This window comes from Solea solea, chromosome 20 (assembly GCF_958295425.1).
Source record: "Solea solea chromosome 20, fSolSol10.1, whole genome shotgun sequence".
NCBI classification, from domain to species: Eukaryota; Metazoa; Chordata; class Actinopteri; order Pleuronectiformes; family Soleidae; genus Solea; species Solea solea.
The window spans coordinates 7,382,216-7,406,949 of NC_081153.1; the positions used below are offsets into that span (position 1 = coordinate 7,382,216).

General features: G+C 39.5%; 3 protein-coding genes across 3 annotated transcripts; 1 reads left to right on the forward strand and 2 right to left on the reverse strand.

The window, feature by feature from the left end:
• Positions 1-1,451: 1,451 nt before the first annotated feature.
• Positions 1,452-18,861, reverse strand: lypla2 (lysophospholipase 2). Its single transcript, XM_058619399.1, has 10 exons — positions 18,773-18,861; positions 10,989-11,082; positions 8,971-9,002; positions 8,086-8,151; positions 7,089-7,133; positions 6,872-6,942; positions 6,326-6,399; positions 6,091-6,192; positions 5,453-5,623; positions 1,452-3,763 (listed from the first exon to the last, which is right to left on the reverse strand). The coding sequence occupies exons 2-10, from the start codon at positions 11,064-11,066 to the stop codon at positions 3,713-3,715; spliced, it is 690 nt and encodes a 229-aa protein (XP_058475382.1). The 5' UTR covers positions 11,067-11,082; positions 18,773-18,861; the 3' UTR covers positions 1,452-3,712.
• LOC131447854 (myosin heavy chain, cardiac muscle isoform-like) lies at positions 13,416-15,919 on the forward strand. Its single transcript, XM_058619937.1, has one exon. It carries the CDS (start codon positions 13,416-13,418, stop codon positions 15,849-15,851), a length of 2,436 nt encoding a protein of 811 aa, XP_058475920.1. The 3' UTR covers positions 15,852-15,919.
• Positions 18,862-19,924: 1,063 nt separating the features above from the next.
• On the reverse strand, positions 19,925-24,552 carry pithd1 (PITH (C-terminal proteasome-interacting domain of thioredoxin-like) domain containing 1). The gene is made up of 6 exons (XM_058619177.1): positions 24,265-24,552; positions 23,479-23,522; positions 22,817-22,894; positions 22,530-22,634; positions 21,530-21,638; positions 19,925-20,064 (listed from the first exon to the last, which is right to left on the reverse strand). Exons 1-6 carry the CDS (start codon positions 24,454-24,456, stop codon positions 19,963-19,965), a joined length of 630 nt encoding a protein of 209 aa, XP_058475160.1. The 5' UTR covers positions 24,457-24,552; the 3' UTR covers positions 19,925-19,962.
• Between the last annotated feature and the right edge of the window lie 182 nt (positions 24,553-24,734).

Below are 24,734 nucleotides of genomic sequence, written 5' to 3' on the forward strand. Positions count from 1 at the left end.
TAGAATTTCCAAGTCTGTTTTTCTGATTTGCCGGTCCAGGTACACCATTTCTTTCTCGTTTTTTTGAATGGTTTTCATTAGGTGCACCCTGTACAACTCTTTTACCGGCAACTCGGAAACATATGGACGACATTTAATTCCTGCAGTTCTACATACAGATTTAACATGGTATTGACCGAAAATCTCACTGTGTCAAGCTGTGCTCTAGAAGTTGATGGACCCTCCTCTTGGTGATTCCCAGCCATGTTCTGTTGAAGGACAAGAATGTGCTAGTTTGTCCATTATCTATGCTCATCACTTCAGTGTACATGTCAAACTCCAAATTCCACTCAAGAATGTAAATGAATATGAATGGGTAGAGCAGTGCCAGGAGCTATACATAATATTAAGACACACTTCAGTAGGCCCCTCCGGATCTCTCCCTGTGGCAGCAGACAGCGTTTCCTCATCATCATCCTCCTCCTCCTCTTCCTCCTCCTCCTCCTGTGATGCAGGAAAAGATACTGTTTCAGAATACTTTGAACTACCATCTGAAGCAAGATCTGAGTATGGAATACTTACAGCTGCAGGGTTAACAATTGTTTCAGTCGGAGGCTGAACCAGGCAGATTACACCATCCACAACTGTTGGGTGGGTGGATATATATTTGTTAAAAAGGAGGCATACATATACACACACATACATACATACATACATACATACATATACACATATATGTATATGTATATATATATATATACATATATATATATACACACATATACATATACATATACTTATACATACACACATATATATACATATATACATAACTATAGGCTATGGTACGATCTTACGGTTAAATGTTACGTCAATGGAATAGTACATTCAAACTTACGCGTTGATTCGGGCAGCAATTTTCTCCCATGCGGTCTCTGTCTCCTTCGCTGCTGCAGCTGTGTTGCATTTGCGGCGAAATATGTGCTCATATTCTCCGTAGGTCAGCAAAAGGATCTCCAACTCCTTCGCACTGAAATAAGTTGATCTTTTTTTTTTTCTCGGTTGTCATGGTGACTCGTGGTATCGGGGCTCCATTGATGATGGCTTTTTGTAGTGGTTGTGCACGCGCGTACCTCGAGGTTAACATACTCAGAGTTGATTGAACTAACTCAGATCAGCTGTTCTGGAACCGGATACTCAGAGTTTCCCGACTCAGAGTAAGTCAACTCAGAGTTCAGGGATAGACTCAGAGTGTGTTGAACCTGCTTTCTGGAATACCCCTCAGATTTGTATTAAATTAAGAAACAACAAACCAGCTGATTTTAGAAGCAATTAAACATCTTTAAATTAAAGCATACCTGTGTTTGCTTAACTGTATATTCTAAACTTAAGTTTGAACTCTCATGTCTCTCCTTCACCAAATCAATCTGTCCTAGTAAACACATATGGGTATAGAAGAAAAAATGCTCAACTCAAGTCAATTTTTATTTTTCGGTCATTTAATTCGCATACAGGTGTTTAGGAAAGAAATTATTGTTAAGACCATCAGTCTCACCTCAAGTTTTCTTAATGGTCATCATAATAAACAGGCACAAAAAGTAGGAGACGAGAACAGTGACAAAACACAACAAACAGCAAAATCAACAACAAAACAAAACAAAAAAGATTAAATCTACAACATACAACCCTGGAGGAAAACAAAAGACAGTGCAGCATTGTCACACTTAAGAACATTTCCAAATAATTAAAAAGACGTAAAAGGTGTCAAAGGGTAAACTAAATACAGAGAAGCAAACAAAAACACCGGGCTGCATCTGAGATTTCGAGTGATGCAAGAAAATAAAAACCCACTCAAGGAGTTACAGACATTCATTAAATTGTTAACAACAATCAAAACTGATGTCTTTCCCCACTGTTTTTTTGTTTTAAAAATCTGGTTTAATAACAGCAGTACAGAACAGGAAATCACGAGGAGAGCAAAATTTACATTCACAAAGAAAAACGCGGAACACCTGATATATTTACGCTTATGCACACAGCACTCCTCAGTTACACTGCTATGTCCAAGAATTACAAGCTTTTCATCATTGAATTTCTTCTTTGTTTGTAAAATCACCACCAACACTTATGTTGGATCCGCTTCTTGCCATAGCCCTCTCAGTGTGCAGCCTTTATTTATTTTATTTTACTTTTTTAAATAAGCAATAGTTTTGGGTTTAACTTTAAATGTGTTCTATATGTTCCATTAGTTGTTTACAGTAAATTGCCAAAGAGTAAGCCGATAAGGGAATATTTTCTTGTTTTCTTGTGGATAAATGTGTGTTAGTTTAAACTCAGGACTGCTTTGTTGGTGCGGAAGATCATATGGAGGAGGGAGGATTACATTACTGCAGTTTTAAAGAACGGAAACTATTGTTAAACAAATAGGTTTAATGAAGAGGAGGCTGCTCGTGGGGAGGGAATGTTTGATAAATGAAGCGTCAGTGGGAGAAATGACGTGCTGCCTGTGTGAGGGTCTGCGACCACTTGGACTGATGCAACTCATTTAAAATATAAATTAACTAACAGGATCAGAGCTGAATAGAATAACTTAGGGTGACAAATGCAGCTGTTGATTATCTTTCTTTAGTTTAATTTGGATTTTCTCCATATAATGACTCAACATGATTAATCACATTCATTAAAAAGTCATAAAAATGTTGGAAATATATTAAAAGAGGCGTTTGAAGAGAAAATATTAACATTTAAGGCCTGGACAGGCTGCAGTGCACTATTTTGGGGCAGTAGGTGGTGGAATGGAGTGAGTGATGTTGCTCCTGGACCAAATTTAACCACGTGACATTGACTCAGTTGTCACAAATAAGGGGTCAGGGTCAGGAATTAGCATGTGCAGGGCTGTAAACATAAACTGCAGAAGCTAGCGTCATTAGTGGTTGGACAACAGCGATTGACACAGAGTTTTCTTGAAAATGTTCTCACTTAAAGCTGCGGTCAGTGAAATCCTTGAGTTAATGTCTACATTTCTCATTGTATCATTGTTTTCGTGTTTTGTTATTGTTGTATTTCTAAAAACTAACCAAAACATATCACTGACTGCAGCTTTAACCTCACTAAATCTGTCTCTGCTATGCAGTTAAAAAGCACAAATATTTCCAGAACAATGCATCTATTTTACCGTTTCTAAGCCTTCTGTATCAAAGTTGCACTTAATGTTAACTCTTTAACTATTTTTCTGCATAGAAATGAACTGGAGGTGAAATCAATCTGACTGTGGCTTGGTGTGTTCGCACACAGTAAATCGCACACTACTGTTTAACCACTAAATGTCTTAAAAATGATCGGAGCGACGCCAAAGGTAAAATCACGGCAGTGGAAAAAGAAAATGAAGCTACAATGAAGCCAAAATTTGAGGTAAATTGGAGAATGACTCAGGTTAAGGTAGAGGCGACAGACAGAGACTTTCATAAAACCAACGGAAATTTATCAGTGCTTTCTTCCTCCAAAAGGCTAAGACTTGTTAGTGCAAGCACTCGGCTATGAGTCTGCTGAAACTGATATAGACGACAAGCGCATGGTTGGATTAGCAGGGTGAAATCAACTTATTGTTATTACGTGTGTGTGTTTATGAGGAAGGGGTGGGGTGCTCATGGCTGTTTCCTTGGGGAAAATGGGAGATTAGGGGTGAAAGGTCAGTGTCTCAGGGAGGTTACAGTGGAGTTTAGATGAGGTGAGGTCAGATCCGGGGCAAATACTTCTCGACAAATTCCTTTACAGTCGCCATCTCCTGCAAGACAGAAGAAACGGTGTTGGTACAGCAACCAAATCAAATTATACAAAAATGCAGAGAATGATCCTGAACTTCACACTGAGGAGACCAAACAATCACTGCATAAATGCATGGCACAGCACAGAGGAGCCAGCTCATCTCAGCTGTAATGAGTATGTGTGTATGTATTCTGGCCAGGGACGACAATGAAAGAGGAATGAAAAGAAGCCATCTCTCAACTCTCAGCCATCTCCCTAAAAGGATCAACACTCACACAGAGAACAAAGGTGAACTCCAATACTCAAACAATAGTAGACTCTGTCTCTTAACGTGACCCCAACGACCCTGTTTAACACCTCGACTTAGGTGAAACTAATGATGCTTTTCCACTACATAGTATCACCTCAGCATGGCACGGCTTGACTCTAAACGTTTGGTTTGCCATTCCTATAGTACCTCCTAGTACGTGGGCAGAGTCATCACTGCACTGCTGCATGAAACTGCTGTGACTTTGTTTTATACACTCCTGATCAAAATTTTAAGACCAGTTGAAAAATTGTAAGAATTTACATTTTGCACTGTTGGATCTTAAGAAGGTTCTGAGTAGGGCTTCAAAATGCAAAAAGAAGAAATGGGAGTGAGACAAAAAAAAAATTTGAGTAAGCAATTTATTGCAAACAACCATTAAACTGAAATAGGCTGTTCATCAGCTGATCAAAAGTTTAAGACCACAGCCTTTAAAAGCCTAAGTCTTCGCAAATGATTTTCTGTCAGGTATCCACACTGTCATGACCTCCTGATGGCAAAGGCAAAACAACTGTCTCTCTTTGAACGCGGACGGGTTGTTGAGCTGCATCAGCAAGGCCTCTCGCAGCGTGCCATTGCTGCTGAAGTTGGACGCAGTAAGACAGTCATTTTAAACTTCTTAAAAGATATTTTGTGTGTGACACACAAAATTGTTTTCAGGGAACTGAATCATTAGAATTAGTTACTTATTAAGATTTGTTCACAAAATCGTTCAGTACTTCCTGCATGAACTGAAACACAGTGGAAAGGGTTGTGATACAGCTCATCGCTCGTGGCTTTCAGCAGTGCTGTCGCTATACACCAGACTCCTCCATTTAATATTGAGATTTTAGACATTGCCGTTGCTAAATGTTGGAGATTAACGCATGTCCAGGATTTGAAAATCTTTTGAACTGATGTAAAGTTTGATTCTAGTGTCGCCCCCATTGCGCTCATGCCTCTTCCAGTGCCAACACTGGGGTCTTCAACCTTTATCAACAGGAATGCTCCCCCAAGTTGGGTTTCCAAATCTGAAAGCCTGAGCAACCTCAGCAATTTTGACATGGGATTCCAAGATGGCTACAACCTCTGTTTTTACTGTTAGTTGCAGCTCTGTCTTATTAGTTTCACAGTAAAACATTGTCATACACATAGAACTATTCAATATTTAAACTTCAGTGTGCGTGTGCAAAATACAGTGTAGAGCATTTTTATTGACTGATATTGCTAATAACGGTTGACTCGTTTCTAACGTCCGATGTTATTAAACTCAGAACATTTTTCCACGAGTTAGTCAGAATTGAAGAAGCCTAAAACATATACTAACAATGTCATAGTGGATGTTCTATTTGCTGAGAAAAATACCAAAAGGAAAACATACATAACAAACATATCAATGCAGAGCGGACTGTGTTTTTGTACCTGAGGACAGGAGCAGTGAGAGAGCCCTGGGTAGGTATTAAAGGTGATCAAATGAGGATTAACTATAGATTTGAGTTTCGCTGCCGTCATGGCGCCAAACTGCATGGGGATCATGTCGTCCATCTCACCGTGGCACTGCAGGATTGGCAGGTTCTTGCTGCCGCCCGATCCCTGTGGGACACAGATGGCAGACTTCCCATTTGAAAAATGAAGCAGTGGATAGCTACGAGGGGACGACTCCACTTGTTACAAAAACAACTCTATGGGAAAATTAGCTCTTATTTCTTACATCTCTCATGTCAGTTCACACTTTTCTGAGGGGATTCATTGTCTCAATCACTAGTTTCAGGCCTTCTTTAATAGAACATGAAGTCTACATCATAAATTATGCTCCAATATTGAGGTAAATAGATAATAAAGTACCGCACATATGAGTGCAAACAAGTGTGACTGACAGCTGAGATTGGCTGCAGGTGATAACTGTGAACTTCTGGTTTTAAAAACTGACATGGCAGCGGTCAAAATCTTGATCTTCAACCGGAAGACTACATCCACTTTTATAGACTATGTCCACAAGTTAGTCCATTGTCAGCAGAAAATGAAATTAGCACAAGTTTGAACTGAATCTGTTACATTACCAATGGGAAACTGCTGTGAAGTGGAAGCCAGCAACTGAGTGCGACAACACCAGCCAACTGATGCTGGCAGGTCAAAGCGGTGTACAAGGACAACGCGCCACCCTGAGGAGGAATGGAGGAAGCAGACAGAGAGATCGGGGGAGAAAGTGAGAAGAGTAAAACACATTTCCAAACATTGTGTCAGTCAATATGATTTTCAGCAAACACAAAGCAACATTGAGATGTAAAATCCCACCTGAGAGAAGCCGCCGAGAATTATGCGGTGTGGTGGAATCCCATTTTTAGCCTCATGTTCGATGATGGCCTTGACTGGAAGAAGATGAAAAAGAGAAAGACTGAGTCAGTCTAGTGTTTCACTCATGTGCACATGATCTCATATTCCATTCCAGGAACAATATCTAGACAGAAGTACAATTCAGGCTTAATGGATCAGGGTGATGAATAGAATAGATCGAACATTAAATAGCCGTCTCATTGGTTTTCCTGTCACTTTTAAAATCTACTCTGACCACTTGGTGAAGTTTCAGGTGCTAAATAAATCTCTATATTGAAAGCATGATATGAGTGGACAGGGATGGAAGGATGCAGGGCATTCAATCTTCATATGCAGTCTTAAAACGAGGCTGCTTTGTGTGGCTTTTGTGTCTTCTTATCTCAGTCTTTATTCTCTTTTAATTCTTGGGGTGAACTTCAGCATACACTGACTGTGTCTGGCTCAGACAAAGAATACAGCACGCTAAATGAGAGTCACATCAGTGGCATTTAAAAACACTAAACTCACTGTTTTCTGCTGCCTTCTTGATTCCAGATTCATCCTCTGGGGATTCGGGGGTGAGACCCATGAGGTCAAACCTGCACACATACAGAGGCAAGCGTTTCAAAGAAATCAATAGATACAATCACAGTATTGTTGACGGCAATATGGGAGCCCATTGTGGTTTCCAGGGAAACAATGGCATCTAGTGTTGCGCTTCAAGGCAGTTTTCACGCCAACTCACCAAGCAGGCATCATGTTCCTGCAGAGAGTGACTGGGATTCTGGGCCTGGGAAGAAGAAAATGGACGAAGTGAAATAAAAAAGATAATCAGCACATGACATCACCAGAAGCCACAAACCAAATGTAGCACGTCATTTAGAGATTTTTCACATTCCATACAAATTTTGCTTGGTTAATAACAAGATTTTCACAGAACTATTGCTGCAAATTGTATAAAATAAAATAAAAATATTCTGGTGCTTCATTAAAAACATATTTCCAATTTCGAAGCAGTTACATTAAGGCACTTTTTATTCAACATGACCACACAGTGTAACTGTCGTAGGAGATAAATCAAATTCAAACATTAAAAAACCTGCTCAAGTTCAACATATCCAGTCTGGATACGCGGCAGACATTTTAAAGTAATGCACAAGTTGTCCAGTAGGGGGTGTTTGCTCAACAGAGGTAGATAACAGTGATGTGGTGACAATGGAGGACAGTAACAAACTAAACCGTCCTGAGCGAAACAGTCACAATACACCAAAGCATCTGAAAAATGTTGTGTGGACATATAAGTGACACATGAGACAAATAACAAACAAAACTACAGACCCACTGTTAACTTAGTTGTTGGTTTTATGAAAGCAAAGAGCTTGTGGCCACGTGAGACTATCATCGTCAAGTCATGTGATGGTGAGTCTTGCGAGATTTGTGCAGAGACTACAGGAAATGGCATGTATTAAACGATCAATCTCAGGATTTTATGAATAGTATTAGGATCTTCCAAAATAAAAATCTATATGAATTGGAAAATGTATCTTTTTAACACGGTATTTTACCAGAAAGATTGTAAGATAATCTGTTTACAGGTCAGGTTTATTCCACTCCAAACGCACTCGCGCGCACACGCACACACACACACACACACACACACACACACAGATGTGATTAATTATCCTCCCTGTTGACAAGTGATGGTTTTACAGGCATGAATTACAAGTAAAATAAAGACTCACGCGTGGGGGCAGATAAACTTCACATGAGGCAGCTGGATCCCTCTCAGACACTCTGCCCACCCATGCCTGACAGAAAACAAAGAGAAAACAGCTCAGTTTGTTTTAATCCAGTTTCAAATACAGTGTATGAAAAACAATGTTGCTTGCAAGGGAAAAACTGAGGTAACGCAGTTTTAAAAAGTTTGTTTTTGAGAGGTAATTATGCACTTAAAATGTAAAACACGAGGTTGAGTGGATAAGTTGGCTTTGAGTGCCTATTGGAGAGCCTTTGTCAAACCAGTCGTTGTTGGCGCTGTCAGTTTACGGTTTATTATGGAATTACACAACATGTGTACCACATTTAAACCCCATGCACCTCAAAAGGACTGAGTGAATATTTAATAAAACAAAAAACTGTAAAAGTAACCAGGGTTGAATGTAGCAATTTAAATTATGTGAGGGTCACTTGTAGGGCTCAAACAGTTACCTGAATAATGGATTATTAATTGGTTATGAATTTAAACGTCAACTATTTTGATAATGGATTAATTGTTTTGAAAGTTTTCTGATTTTTTTAAGCTCAAATGTGAATATTTTCTGGTTTCTATGTTTTATATAACAAAGAATCCATTAAAACGGATTAATTTGATTTGTGAACAAAACAAGACATTTGAGAATGTCATCATTTCCAGGTTTAAAATTTTCTGGCATTTTATGGACCAAACAATTAATTGATTAAGCAAATAATCTTGCCTAAATCCAATATAATGTTTTCAAAATACATAGAATTTATAGATTTTCAAATTCAAAACCCTCACAGAATTGGAGACTAATTTCTTGTGTGAATTCTCCCCCTTACTTTACGGCCTGGTTCCTGATATACAATCATATGATTTATTTACTCACCCGGAGTCTCCCAACCCATGAAGGAAGATCACCTGTAACATAAACACAGTGATCAGGACTTTCTGTTCCCAGAATTTAAATAATACTACATTCCATATTTGAATCAGGGTTCCCACATCTAGGTTGACATCAAATTCAAGGACTTTTCAGGACCAATTCCCTCAAATTCAAGGACTGATTGTGCCGACACAGCTTAAGATGGAAGGGCAACTTGTAAGAGCCGCTTTGCCCATGGCGTCCACTTTTATTGATTTGCAGCACACTCTGCATCTGGACAAGTGATTGTCCTTGGGATCTTGGTCAAAGTCAGTCTTTGTCATTTTCTTTGGTGAGACAGAGATCTGTCTGAATTTGCATTCCCCAAATATCACGTCGTCAGTTGCTCTCTCTTGCTTAACGCTATCCGCTCATTGTTCTGCGTGGAATCTCACGTCAACGGCGGAGAGAGACAGTGGACAGTGTCCACAACACCGCAAGTAATTATGACTCAATGTTTTGTCTATGTACATTAAGCTATGCAGTGCGCATGAAACAGTAGGTGGCGTCGTAAAAAACAAGGGCACATCAGCGGGAGACATTAGCCTAAATATCAACTTAACTTCTTTCTTTCATTGACACATGTCTATTTAACCCTCTTCCATGAGCCTTAAATTGTTTTTCAACAACTTCAACGACCCGTGGGAACCCTGTCATATTTATTAAGACACTTCATGCTTAAATTATTTCCAACTGTGTTTAGTCACACTGGAAGTGAGACATCTGTGATCTCCACCAAGTATAAATACACTATGTTAAATCCTATTTTCCTCTTTGCTGAAAAATAAAACGAAGCATTGTTCAGACTTTAAGGCTGTTTACCAAACACCGCATCTTCCTTTGTGTACAGAATGTGTTGCAAGTGTGCCTTCTAGTTTCAAAACAAAGAAACACAGGTGCCAATCTCTCTTTCTTGCCAAGATAATTCCTCACTGCCTGTTCCCACATACGCAGTTCCCCACAGAGACACCATGAAAGGCAATAACAACCGTTCAAAAAAAAAAAAAGCTGCCATTTTGCTGTGAGTTGGCCCGAAACCAAAGCTTCGACTGAGTCGGCAGAGATCAAAACATGTTTCTGCCGTGTAGAGTTTAAGATGAGGCTCAGAGCTGAAGTAGTGACAGTCTGCTTTGATCCTGGTCTACAGCAGATCTCTGCACACAACCTGAACACAGCTTGATAAAAAAGACGCGTTTAATTTTTTACTCTCAGATCCAGCTGAGCTTCTACACAGTGTGTCTGCAGGGCTGTACAGCACTTGTTACATCTCCTGCTCCAGCTCTGAACCTGTAGCCACACCTATAGGCCAGAGGTGGAGCTACAGGTGTGACACCACAGCTACACAAATATATCACGGCAGAGACAATTATATCAACAAGTTCAGTATCAATGATTATTTGTTTTATTAAAATAAACATATCTACATATGATATGTTATGGAAATTCTATACACAATTCAAATGCATGAATGCATATTAATCTGTATGACTGCAGTCTACTGAGTTGCAGCTATAGGTGTAGCTAGAGCCGAGGCTAAAGGTACAGCTAGAAGTGAAGCTAAACTAAAACCCAAAAAGTTGAAAAATATATTGTTTATGAAAGTTGAAATGTGCCTTTGGCTTCAAAAAATAGTTTAAAAAAACAAGACATTCACAAAATAACACGTCATACACCCACAGGCATCAATAAGCATGGCTCCATGTTCATGATACACTGGTTTCCAGCTGAAAAAAAGGTGGTTTAAGGGTTTAGTTACACTTTAACAAGTTCCTCACCCTGGTGGAAATACTGTGTGTCCTGACTGTCTAATTGTGTCCCCTGCTTGTCCAAGGCCACCCGGCATATTTATACAAATGACGGGTTGAGTTCATGATTTGCATTTCATTACCATGCCAAGGTTTCACAGAGAGAGAGATTTGACTGCTGCACTAGAATCTTCAAGCATGATCATCAACAACATCAAAGTTACTTGTGTCACTCACCGCTGCGGTCTCCTTCTCCGTCGCGGACACCGTCTCGGCCTCGGTGAGCAGCGGCACAGACATGTTGTTGCCACACATACACTGTTAAGAGGTGCTGGAGACAGAGAGGACGGGACAGAGCAAGCCAGAGGTCAGCTGAGTGCACATGTACTACTGTATAATACAGACAGATGGCTACTGGCTATGAAAACATGACCTCTTTAGAAGAGGGTGGTAAAAGGTTCATTACAAATCATAACAACTGTAGAAAAACAACCTTTCTCAAAACCTGAGCTGTCACAAAAGTCAACAAAAGACTTTCAGACACATGAAATGAAATCTTTCATACAGTAGCAACTGTCACTCAATTCAGAAGCAGTGCTTGAAGTGTACCGGCACTTCTTAATATTATTATTTTGAGTACCGTCACTTCTCACGAGACATCGGACAGATATCCATCCACTATGGCCCAGAATGATATTTTCCAAGGGTGTGCAAGAGTCTAGTATTGGTTTCTAGGATCAAGAGTAGGGCTGAACAATTAATCAAAATGTTATTGAAATACAGCTTACTGCAATTTTCAAATCACAGGATGCGCATTATATGTCAAAGCCAAAATGTGTCAAAATATAATAATAATCTATACACTTTATTCTACAGACTGAAGAGAACATCTTTGTTTCTCACAGATCTGATTTTTTTATTGTGAAACAAGAACAATATCAATATCTATCGATCTATTTAACGTATAAAAACGTTATCAAAATAAAGATTTTGACATTGGGGCTTAAATAATTCAACTCATAATCAATAATTCTAATTTATCTCAATTAATCGATAACTCAAAAGGGGAGGAAATGGTAAAATTACTCTTATAAATCCACAAACCAAAAATAATCATTGTCACAGAGCAGAATAGAAACTAGTAAATATTCTTGTTATTTTTTGAAATAACTTACTCAAACTGATTGATTATTTAAATGATTGATTAATTGATTAATCACTGCTATTTCCAATTAATGAATATTGATAATTAATTGCAATAAACTCCTTACTGGAGATCTGGCTTGTTTATCTTCATGTTTTAAAACTGTCTTTGATGTGGGACACACAGATTGAGTGTGCTGCAAAATTTAGAAAAACCAGCAACATCTGAAACACAAAGGATTATGTGAAAACCCTGACAGGGATTAAAACTCCACAGGTAGAAGCTTTTGTTGCTTTTTTGGCACCGGACAATTTTCCACCTGGAGAACAGGGAAGTGGACGAGACATAGTCCAAAGGCTGGAGGGGAAAACATTAATGAGTAATAGCTAAATTATAACAGCCTGTTAAAGAAGCAGGACATAGACCTGTATAATGATTTGAAATTACAAACTGTGTCACAAGGTTTACAGCTGAAAAGCTATTGTTGTATTGCTGTTTCACACTTTTCAAATCTCACGTCCTACATCATTGCAAGATGTGCACTTGCTGACATCAAATTTTAATGTGATGTACAACTGAACTAAATCCTGGAATTGTGCATGGAACAGGGCCACACAGGTACTGTGACTGAAGGCAGACACCATGGGAGAAGTGAAATGACAAAAATAAATGAAAATTTAAGAGGAGTGCAAGAACAATCTGTTCCAACAAGTAGAACACGCTCTCTAAAAGCTAGGCCGTATTTTGTTCCCACCTAATTCACAATGACCCAAGACTCAGAGTACCGACATAAAACACTGTGTGGGTTTTTTTTTCCCTCACTCTCTACATTTCAAGAGGCTGGTGGTTAAAAATAATGCCAGGCTGCATTCAAGTATTTAGTCCAATTCAGTGTGAAAAAAGAAGAGAAAAGAAACAGGGCAAGTTAATTTAGCACTTCATACAGTTCACATTTTCTAGGTTATAAATGGATCTTACCCATAGCAACTAATACACTGACTGTTCGCAATAAAGTTGTAGAATTGTCTAACTTGTATCATCAATTCAATTAACCATGGTGAAAACAATTGACAAAAACTGCAAAAAATTATTTTTCTAATAAGATCTAGCTGCACTCCACAGTTCAAAGTTCCCTATCACATATCATGTCCAAAATCACAGTTCCACAAAACAATTACCCATAGTAATGAATGGGGGGAGCAGAGATCAAAGGCAGATGCCACAATAAACCTCAGACTTGGTAAACCATGAAGTTCAAAGGAGATGATGATAATGCAGCTTTGATTTGGTTAATTCCATCAATTACTACGATGGCTTTGTGGATTCCAATCAACGTAAAACACAAACAACAAAGAAATAATTCAAGAGGACACAAATGAAAGAAATGTAGAAATGCAACACTATGAATGCAAACTGCTGTGAAACAATTTAAATATTCAGAGAACTGAATTGCCATGGACAGCACAGAGACAACCAGTGACAGTGAATGCCAAATATGGCTTAGTCAATGTAAAGAGGCAATGGATGACCCAAACAAGAGCATTGACCACGTAGAGGCTGAGCTCCAGGGACTAAAAGACACCCAACAGCTGAATCTTGAGTTATCTGATAAGCTCAAAGAGCAGGTTATGGCTCAGAATGTCGAGCTTGCTACAAAGCTGCAGACAGCAATGGGAAAGGTTGAGTCTCTGACAAAAGACAAAGTGTCTCTGACTTCCAAGCTGGAGAAGGAGCGGAACTGTAGACTACAGCTGAGGGATCAGCTAGAGAGACAGAAGCTTGAACATCACCATGTACTTGAGGCTGTGAAACAGTCCAGTGATGTGACAGAGGCTCTTCGTTTGGAACTGAAGACCCTGAAAGAAGCCAAACAACAGCTAACCACCAAACTACAGGATGAGGAGGAACTGAGACAGCCCTCCCATGCTCCAACTGACAGACTCTTAACCAACATGAAGACAGACATCAAAAAGAATGAGTCTCTGACAAAAGAGAAAGGGTCGGTCACCACTAAGCTTGAGACAGGAAAGGAGTCTGAGGCACTGCAGAAGTCCACTGCTGAGAAACTGGACAGCCTGCAAAAACTAAATTCTGAGCTCAACCACACCATTCAGGCTAAAAAGGACTTCAATTCAATTCTCAGGGGAGAAGCTTCCAGACTTTCTATCGCTCTGAAAACACAGCTGAAAATGAACGAAAACCTGTCAAAATTGAGACAGAAAGACATAACTAAACTTCAAAGTGAACACAGTTGTAGACTGGAGCTGCAAAATCAGCTGGAGAGACAGAAACATGTCCATCAGCAGGCACTCGAGGCTGTGAAACAGTTCTCAAAAGATAAGGAGTTTCTGACTGCCGAGCTAAGGAAGGAGCAAACCTGGAGAGTGCAGCTAAGCGATCAGCTGGAGAGTCAGAACCTCGGCCATTGTCAGGCCCTTGAGACTGTGAAACAGTACTCAAAAGATAAAGAGTTTCTCAGTGCTGAGCTTAAGAAGGAGCAGATGTGGAGGCTGCAGCTAAGTGATCAGCAATGGAATCAGAAGCTCGCCCATCAGCAGGCACTTGAGGCTGTGAAACAGTCCAATTTAGCAGCTCTCCACCAGATATTGGAGGCCCTGATAGCAGCCAAGCAGGAGCTTTCCAGCAAACTCCAGGTTGAGGAGGAGCTCAGATGTTACTCCCAGGATCTTGTTGACTGGCTCTCTACTAACCTGGAGACAGAGACCAAAAGGAATGAGTGTCTGACAAAGGAGAAAGCGTCTCTGACTGCCAAGCTTGAGAAGGAGCAGATCTGGAGACTGCAGCTACGAGATCAGCTGGAGGATCAGAAGCTAACCCATCAACAAGCACATAAGGCAGTGAAACAGTTCAACGATGTGAAAGAGGCTCTCTGCTGGGAATTGGAGACCCTAAAAGAAGCCAACCAGCAGTTTACCACTAAACTCCAGATTGAAGAGGAACTGAGATGGCGCTCCCAGTGTCTAACCGACAGACTCTTGACCAACCTGAAGACAGAGATGAAAAAGAACGAGTCTCTGACAAACGAGAAAAAGTTGCTCACCACCGAGCTTGAGACAGAGCACACCTGGAGGCTGCAACTGATCCAACAGCTGGAGGAACATAAGGATGCTCATCTGAAGGAATCTGAGGCACTACAGAAGTCAACTGCCGAGAAATTAGAGAGCCTGCAAAAGCTCAACTCTGAGCTCAACCGCAACATTCGGGCTAAAAAGGACTTCAATACAATCCTCAAGGGAGAAGCTTCCAGACTTTCTGTCGCATTGCAGACACAGATAATATTGAATGAAAATGTGTCAAAGCTGAGAGACAAAGACATAGCTAAATCACTGGAGCTGCAAAATCAGCTGGAGAGACAGAAACATGTCCATCAGCAGGCACTCAAAGCTGTGAAACAGTTCTTAAAAGATAAAGAGTTTCTGACTGTTGAGCTAAGGAAGGAGCAGACCTGGAGACTGCAGCTCAGTGATCAGCTGGAGAGTCAAAAGCTTGACCTTCAACAAAAGGCACTTGAGGCTGTGAAACAGTTCAGTGATATGAAAGACGGTCTCTTCCAGGAATTGGAGTCCCTGAAAGAAGCCAACCAGAAGCTTGTCACCAAACTCCAAGTTGAGGAGGAACTCAGATGCAACTCCCAGGCTCTAACTGACAGACTCTTTAGAAGCTTGAAGAGATCAAAAAGAATGAATCGAAAGAGTAAAGCAGTGAAGAAGTCCACTGCTGTGACAGACACTCTCAAACTGAAGAGGCTGGAAAAACTCAACTCTGATCTTAACCACAAACTGCAGGTGGAGAGGGATATGAGCACAGCCCTCAGTGAAGATGCTTTCAGACTCTTTATGGCCCTGGATACGCATGGCAGAGGAGCAGAAGTGGTGACTGAAGTTCAGATAGGAGTTGATGAGCTTCAAAGTGGACAACTGGAAGTTCCAAGCTGATATACATGTCCTCTTACAGGCCATAGTGAAAAAGAAAAGGCCTTCATTCTGGAATGGATGTTCTTTGTCACAATGCAACCCAGGGCGTCAGCAGCAGTAACAGATGTAGGCCATTTTAAATGTCCTTTCATTCAACCAACACAAACAAAAGTTGACGATAGCACTCAAAGCGCTTCCCCCCTACATTATTAATTCAACCACCGCCACACGACCTTGACCAAAAGTTTTTGGTTGATGAACAATCAACTAAAATATTATTAATCACTAAAACTATTGACTTATATGCGCTAGGCCATATTCTGCACCGCAAGTGGAAAACAATTCTTGGGGAAACACAGTGGGTTAACTGTGGGTTTAATCTGCTTTGGATAGAAAACAATACGCTTGTTAACCAGAGACACATTTTATGTATTGTGGTTTTATCTTACGGTGTGTTTGTAGAACTTTATTAATATCGGAATCAAATCAATTTAACTTGTATTATAGCCAAAATTTACGAATAACAGTATGCCTAGGTGGCCTTTTTTATATTGTTACCAATAATTTCCCAAAAATGGTACTGATGATACTGGCCCTAATTCAACCCTCATATTATACTGTAGTGAAATCAAATTCCACCAACCATGGTCATGTGGCTAATGAATGATCTATCCATCTATAATGAAATATAATTTTCCACTTCAGCTCTAATTGATACTGCCAGATGATTCTTTTGAAATGTGATTATTGCTAGATGTTATTAGAATAGACATTTCAATTTGCTGTTGCAATTCAATGACACTCAACAAAACCAAATAACACTCCACTGTATCAGATTACTGGCATGAAAGGCTGAAAAACATGCAAAAGTGAATAGTCAGAGTTTATTTTAAGTGGAACAAACAAAGAAGTAAAAGGAACATGATGTGTGTGTTGCAGCCAATTTAAAGCATATCACGGGTCTCCTGCGTGACTCCAATTACATTTAAGTCAAAACCACAGGCAACACACACAGAGGTCATGTCAGTGTAACTCTTATTTGTAGGACACAGCCTTGACTTCCAGTTATTTGGAGAGCTTAGCCAAAGCCTTATCCGTAGCCTTTACCATAACCAGTTAATGTATAACCCTAATCTGAGGTAGTGGATTATACTCCATGAGGAGCATCCGGTCAGTGCTTATCTCAGGTTTCTGTAGCATGAAATAACTACTTACCCCGGAGGCAATGCTACTCCTTTGCAGAGTCCCTACACTTCAAACAGAGTAGACCTATATTTATCAGTCTGGATGAATAATTGGGCCATTTGATGCCATTTTTAAATCAATTTATCATTATCGAACTGATTGCACAAGTTTACCCTTTTCTTTACCCCAGAAACTTGATAAATGCCATGACAAAAACATTATATTTTACATCCATACGTTGTTTTACCCTGATATTACAGACATCGGTGTGTCTTCCAAGTTATATCTACAATGTCAACTGGCCACGACGTTTTAGAGCCCCCAGAATCGCAATTTGGCCAGTGCCTTGTTGAGGTTTGACAACTGGACAAAAGCACCTGTCAATCATACTGGTCTCCGCGCATATGTGCCGTAATGTCTATTATTCTTAAATTGGGAACAACACAAATCTAACAAATAATGAAACTACAATTAAGACCAACCTACTTCTAAAAAATACTTCTTTTTAAGTCGCCCCCTGGTGGTTATTCAATATATTATACGCATTAGCATTTATGGGAAGACTATGTCCTATTCATATATACCATTATTGTTTTATCTATCTGTACTGAACACAGTAACAGGAAGAGGTAGGGGGAAAATGGACACTGTGATATTTTGCATGGCAATATATCACTTGAGACACCAAGTATGTATTTTTTTAGCATATAATTTTTTAACTGATGTTACAAATGAATATTTTACTTTTTGTGGATTAGCATTATCATGATAATTTTGTATTGTGGTGTCTCTGGTGATGCCCACTTCTATCATCAGATAGGTGTTTTTGTCATAAAATGAAAAAAACAATATATTATGAAGCATGTATGATAACATAAGCAGTGATATATCTGCCTTACTGTAGTTTGTAATAAAGAATGAATGTCCACAATAAATGTTTCCATCACAAATAGCATCTTCTCTGAATCGAACCGTAGCCACTGCATGTAGATACATATCTAAGGGAGAGACACACGCTCAGTTATTAAATGCATGTGATTGGATGGTCAGACATTTGCGTAAACAAGCAGTTGAACAGGTGTTCCTAATAAAGTGGCCGGCGAGCGTATGCGGCAGTGAGTGACAAGCGTCCCCCACCCCCCACTACACCAAACCCCGCTCTGCGCCTGCTGATGCTCGGCTAGTTGGCTCATCCCGGAGCATCCCGCTGCAGTCGCAAACGGATGCTGCTGGATGTAAAAACGAGTTAGCATCGGTGGGGAGCGGTTGTCGAGGAGGAGAGGGAGAGAAGAGAGACGGTGAATGGTTAGCTCTGTTTGGCGACCCTCCATCATCCTCTTCATCCGCGGTAGTGGTGGCATTCAGCGCGACAAAACCTCCACTGCCCCCTAAACGATATGATTCCTAACCTCCGCGTTCAGGTTTAATCCCGATTTGACTTAACACACGCGCGCACGAACACACACACATACATACATACATACAAATAACCAGGGATGATAGTTGTGGCTAAGCCTCTGCTAGCTCATGTCGCTTTCTCACTCACACACATACACAAATGGTATTGTCTGCCGGTGTCTCCGTTCACCTGGCTAAAGCGAACGCTGCGATGCGAATGCGGAACTAAAATATGTCACGTTCTTTAGACGACACCATACGGAACAAAAGGCCCCAGTGCTTTTCAGGTCAGATGAGAAATAAAGCGTTGAAAATGAAGAACCACGGCCCCGTTAGCATGATCAAACCCACACACTCACCGCTTGCTGTCCCAGTTCACGACGGAGCGGAACTCCCGCTACTGGCCGCACACCAGCAGGGGGCGTGGACACGGCGTCATACGTCACCGTAGAGCAACACGACAGCAACGCCCCGTTTCGATATCGACGTATTTCAAAATAAAATAATAAAAAAATCTTCCACGATTAAAAGTAAATACGCGTATGTATTTAAGTAATATTCACTGTACTTTGTTTTATGTTTCATCTATATTAGTAAAATTAAATAGATGTACTTATTAAACTATTTATTTTTAAATAAAGGGAAATACATTTATAATGGTGAAAAGTAAAAACATTTGCATTGTTGCTTTTCACTTCATCTCTACTAACTAATAGTTTAACTCTTTTTTATATAAAATACAAAAACATCTAATCATTGCACACAAAAAAAGCAAACACATGCATGTATAATGTACATTTAGTCAATTTTTAACTTAATTTCTGATCTCCAGGACGATGCCTCTGCAGAAACTCTCTGAGGTAAGAGACATTTTTGGAATATGGGGGGCAAAATAATCAGGAAGCTTGCAGAGGATATCCAGCAGATGTGAGTGGACAGTATGTTGGCATACAAAAACACATTATACTGTATATAGATATTCAAAATGTATGTATCCAGAGAAGCTACTGATCACAGTAGTTTTTTGTCTGCATATGAATGCAGACAACTTTCATGAAGTTGATTATGAATCCGAAGTGTAAACATGACAAAAGGAAATCAAAAACTAACATAGTTTGGTTTAATTTCCAGTCCTCAGTTTTATTTAAGAGTAGCTGTCACATTATTGAAGTGATGAATGAGCATAAATGGGTTTCAATGATTACAGACTTTATCTGTGTGTCAAACATTATCATGCATTTATTATTAATAAGCTTTTTGCTTCAATCTTTAATGTAACAGAAAACAGAGCAGAACATCTTGGCTCATTATTATCCAGTCACATGTGGAACTCTCTGGTGCTCAGCGTCTTCAGTCTTTCGACGCTTACCACCCGTTTAATCTTCACCAACCTGCCAGTGCACAGCATTGAACTCATCTTTGATGGTTTGACTTGTGTCAATCACAATCAACAGACATTTAAGCCCCCACACCTCCTCCTCCTCCTCCTCCACCACCACCACCACCTCCTCCTCCTCCTCCTCCTCCTCCTCACTGCTCAGCAAAGCTTTCAGGAAATGAAGTTAGACTCCGGGATGATGTTGTCCACTTTGTGATCGGCAGGGTTTGCTGCCGCCTCGTAGTTACAGATCGTTACTTCATGTCTATGAGCCTTGAAAGTGCAAAGAAAAGGACAGGGCAACTTGTGTTACATGCTTTTATGCGCTGCTACTGCCTGAATACTCTTACTACGACAGCAAATGTCTTGTTGTCCTACTGTTTGTTTACCTTTATGATTTAGTGCTTCAAAGTTTTATTTATATGTATATATATGAAAAAGGAAAAAAAATCTGTATCTGTGTGCACACACACACACATATATACACACACACACATACATATATATATATATATATATATACACATACATATACATATATACACACATACACACAAATATATATATATATATATATATATATATATATATATATATATATATATATATATATATATATATATATATATATATACACACACATATATACATACATACATACACACACATATTTACATTTTTTTTCCTTTTTCCCCTTTCTTTCCCCTTACTTCTTAAGCTAAAATAGCAATTTTGAGGTCATTCTTGGAATTAACAGTAATCAGACGAAGACATCTTTACTTTGTAGCTATATAAACATCGCAATGAAGCGATGACGTCCTATTGGAGTCTTCATAACAGTGGCCATAATGTGGTCAGTAGTAATAATCATAATAAGCTCTGATTATTTTCTTTTTTACCTTTACTTTTACTAACTTTGTTGTAAGTTTTGATTATGCAATTTATCCAATATAAATCAATTACTAAATTAATCGTCAACCATTTTGATGATTAATCAGTTTAGGTGTTTTCTTTTCAATAATTAAAACAAGCTTACATATTTTTAAGCTTATTAAATGTGAATATTGCCTGGTTTCTTTGTGCCAAATAACACATAAATTGTTAAAAATGTATAGTTTTAGTTTGAGGACAAAACAAGACATAATTTCCAGGTTTGGTAAGAGTTATGTAATTTTCAGCAAATGTTAACACAGTGAATCTTACAATGTTCAATACTTTACCAAAGTTAAAATATACTGGATTTATATTTATTTTATTGATGTAGAATTGTCCAAAAATGTTCGCAAGATAACTTTCACTTTCGATATCTGGCAGTTGTTCAAACGCTTAGGAATATGGTACTGAGAAGCTCATGTCACAATTTTCTAGATATCACAAATGGTCTAGGAGTTCCGGTAATGAGGAGTACGCATGCCAAAACCTATCTGCGATAACAGGATGAGGTTAAAGGAAACGTAACCTACAACGAAGCGTCTGACACACTTCCCAATGCCGCATGTATTCAACAGTCCCTTCAGATGTGATCAATCCCTACAGACTGGTCCTTAAAAAGATGAGGCTACAATAAAATCTACTAAAGCAGCCAAACCAACAAATGACACAGCACAGAAATACAAAGTAAATATTCCTGGGAAGTCATTTGAGGTCGAGCCAGTGAAGTCCTGCTTGTAGAAGAGCATGACAAATATTCATGACTGAAAGAATATACACAATGTGGAGCACTGAATTTCAGACTGACCTCTGAGAATTCGCCCCTCAGACCAATGTAGTAGATCTTGGTGTTCTCTGCTCCAAAGTTTTTAGAGACGTGGATGGAGAGGTGATGGACGCTGGTAAAACGAGCAATCCTGTAAAGAAAAAAAATCCGGACACAACAAGATGCTCTTTAATGCAACGTTGAGGACATCTGAAAAATACAAAGAGAGTTCATGGGGAACCAGCCTGGAGCAGGGAGGGGGGTAAGAGGAGGTGGTGAAGCCTTAGAGGAGGAGGTTAACATGGGCTATAAGGAACGATGGTAACACGAGTGAACAGAAACACAAGCAGTGATCACTAACGGAAAGAGAAACAGGTGATCGGCTTCACTTGTTCTGTCAACACTTTTCTTTTCATTATCAGTTAAAAAGCCTCCACATTCATTCAACTGAGGAGGATTAAATTAATGTGAGAATAAATATTTTGGAGCTGGAAAATATGACAAATTAATCACTACTTTTACATGTTACAAGTTTATCATGCTTCCCTTCCTGGAGCTCCACAATGCCCAGGGGGCTCTGTCCACTCCTATCTGAACCAGGGCAACCCCTGTCTGGACACCAGTGTCCCTTACACCCCTTAGTCTCCCCGGAGCTCCACTTTACCCACTGTGCTCCAGGGAGCTCCATCCACTCACCTAATGCAAGTAGTTATTAGTGGTTACAGTTAAATAAGAGTTAACAAAGCAGAACGGATTGTTGTTAATAAAATGGTTTCAGTTAGTTGACTCATAAGTGCTGGCATTAACTCATATGTGTATGTATGTTCATTTTGGTAGTAGCTGCTTTCTCCTGGATGTAATGATAATAACTTTTTGTCATTTGCCGTAACCATAATTAAAGGCTAACAATCAACTGCATGACAATTTACACAGGCTTTGTTCGTTCGAGAGTATGAGGCAGTATGAGTCAAGCAGCCAAAACAGGGGTTTTATTTCAACCTGGAGAGACTTTGCTGAAATAAAATAAAATTTTGTGTCTCACTTTGTGGGATACTCCAGCTCAGCTGTGGGGTCTCTGTTAAGTCTGAAGGCTTGTTCAGGTTCTCTGCCGGTGTCATCAAATGACATCTGAGGGATGTTCTTGTACCTACAGTAAAAAAAATAAATCATTATGCTCTTTTAAAGCCTTGTGATCACCAGGTACACTAACACTAAAATGTCAAAGTTATTATTACAAATGAACACGATTCATTTAATTTTAAAGACTCTGGGTCTAAGGAGTTTATCGTGTGTGATTTCCCTGACACCAGATCAGACACAGGAACTCACAGCCGAATCTCAGCTGGGTGCGATTCGTCATCTTCCCCAGAGATTATGATGCCCTTCAGCTTCACGTTGCCTGTAAAACTGAAAGAGACGCAACATACAGTGAATCCGGAGTAAAACAAAAGCAAAGAGAAAAATGGGACCGGGACAACAACAACAGTATGAAAACCAAAAATGAAATCAGTCAGTGTGGTGTGAAATTACCAAACATAAAATATGTTAATCTCAGCATTGTTGGTGCAGAGCTTTATTACCAGCAGATTAAAAAAAAAAAAAAAAATACTTGCACCCTAAATGTATTGGTCTACAGCAAATGTACTTAAATTCTGTAATCAACTTACCAAATTAAATCAGCAACTACGTAGATAATCAATTTGATTGGTTTGAAAACAAGTTCTGTTTTTTTCAGCTTCTTAAATGTGAATATTTTCTGTTTTGTTTTTTTGCTCTATAAAATAAAAAAAATGAGACTTCTGAGAACATCATGATTTCAACGTTTGGGGAAACAGCAATCAACATTTTCTGGCATTTTGCAAACCAAACACCAACAAATTGCATTTAATGTTGTTAATTAATTCAGGAAATAAAACATGCAGAGTGAGTGTGTGATGGACAAAAGGTTAGAATTCAGACAGAAAGCGACGTCAGGAAACCTCAGGACTTACGGGATGTTGAACAGCAACTCTTCATCTGCATCACTTTCAACATACTAGGAAGAGGGAACAAAAAAATTTTCTTAGTAATTATAGAGTGTCTTTAAAAACATTAACAGGCACAATAATCCATAAAACATTATCATACTGGTTTGACTGGTTTGTGAGAGAAGCTGCTCGCGTATGACTGTCCATAGAAACATACTGCATCGTCACCAGGGCAGGGAGGAATCTTCCTACATTAACCAGATTAAGACTGATTTCTGATTATTACCTTAACTTGGATATATTCAGAGTAAGCTAAACAAACAGTTAAAAATATTCTGATTTCAATCACTAAACTATTGACAACTCATGTGAACCCGTCTGTCTTTTTCAGACTTGTCTTAATCAGGTTAAGGTTCAATTTATCCAATATAAATCAATTACTAAATTAATCGTCAACCATTTTGATGATTAATCAGTTTGGGTGTTTTCTTTTCAATAATTAAAACAAGCTTACATATTTTTAAGCTTATTAAATGTGAATATTGCCTGGTTTCTTTGCTTCAAATAACACATAAATTGTTAAAAATTAATAGTTTTAGTTTGAGGACAAAAAACACCGATGCACATTTTTCAACATGTTATGACTTTGTATTCAATTAATCGAGAAGATAATCGACAGCTACTAACTCAAGCAAGAGCCAAGGACCCTCCCTCACTTTCACCGGGCACACATCAGAGCAGCACCCGCGTCCTCTGCGGACACATGCGCGGGACACCTGACCGGGGGGAGAGGCCCTGAACCGCCGTTACCTTGTCCCGCTGCTTCCGCTGATCCCACGGTTTGAACACCAGCTTCCCGTCTCCGTCCCTGCTCTCGTTCAAACACTGAACCTTCTCTGTGTCAATCCTCCGGTACAGTCCGTACTCCACGCCCCTCTCCGCGGGCTCGTGTGTCCCCTCACACCCGCAGCTGTGGCCATGGCCGTGACCGTGCCCGGACATCGTGGAGCTGAACAGCGAGTGAAAACAACCAAGCAAACCTCTGCTCTAACAACGTGTTTTTATAGAGTGAAATGAGATCAGCAAGTTTCACTTGGTACAGAAAAGCGAACAGAAGTTACATCATTTTCCGGTTTAGCCTTTCAAAATAAAATCCGTTTTTGACGAAGACGAGGCTAAATTAGTCTGAATTCAGTGACGCTCGGATTATATAGGCTATTTCTGTTTGCTTGTAATTAATGCACAATATACCATGCAGGTGTTCACATTTCATGACCTAA

Excerpts from the sequence above, each read along its gene's own strand:
- LOC131447854 (XM_058619937.1), top strand. The coding sequence starts at position 13,416 with ATGGATGACCCAAACAAGAGCATTGACCACGTAGAGGCTGAGCTCCAG.
- lypla2 (XM_058619399.1), bottom strand. The coding sequence starts at position 11,066 with ATGTGTGGCAACAACATGTCTGTGCCGCTGCTCACCGAGGCCGAGACG. Across the intron at positions 5,624-6,090 it reads TTCACAGCAGTTTCCCATTG|GGATCGGGCGGCAGCAAGAA; the intron begins GTAATGTAACAG and ends TGTGTCCCACAG. Across the intron at positions 3,764-5,452 it reads CTCACTGCTCCTGTCCTCAG|GAGATGGCGACTGTAAAGGA; the intron begins GTACAAAAACAC and ends TCTGTCTTGCAG.
- pithd1 (XM_058619177.1), bottom strand. The coding sequence starts at position 24,456 with ATGTCCGGGCACGGTCACGGCCATGGCCACAGCTGCGGGTGTGAGGGG. Across the intron at positions 22,895-23,478 it reads GAGTTGCTGTTCAACATCCC|TTTTACAGGCAACGTGAAGC; the intron begins GTAAGTCCTGAG and ends CGTCTCTTTCAG. Across the intron at positions 20,065-21,529 it reads TGAGGGGCGAATTCTCAGAG|GCTCATAGACATGAAGTAAC; the intron begins GTCAGTCTGAAA and ends TGCACTTTCAAG.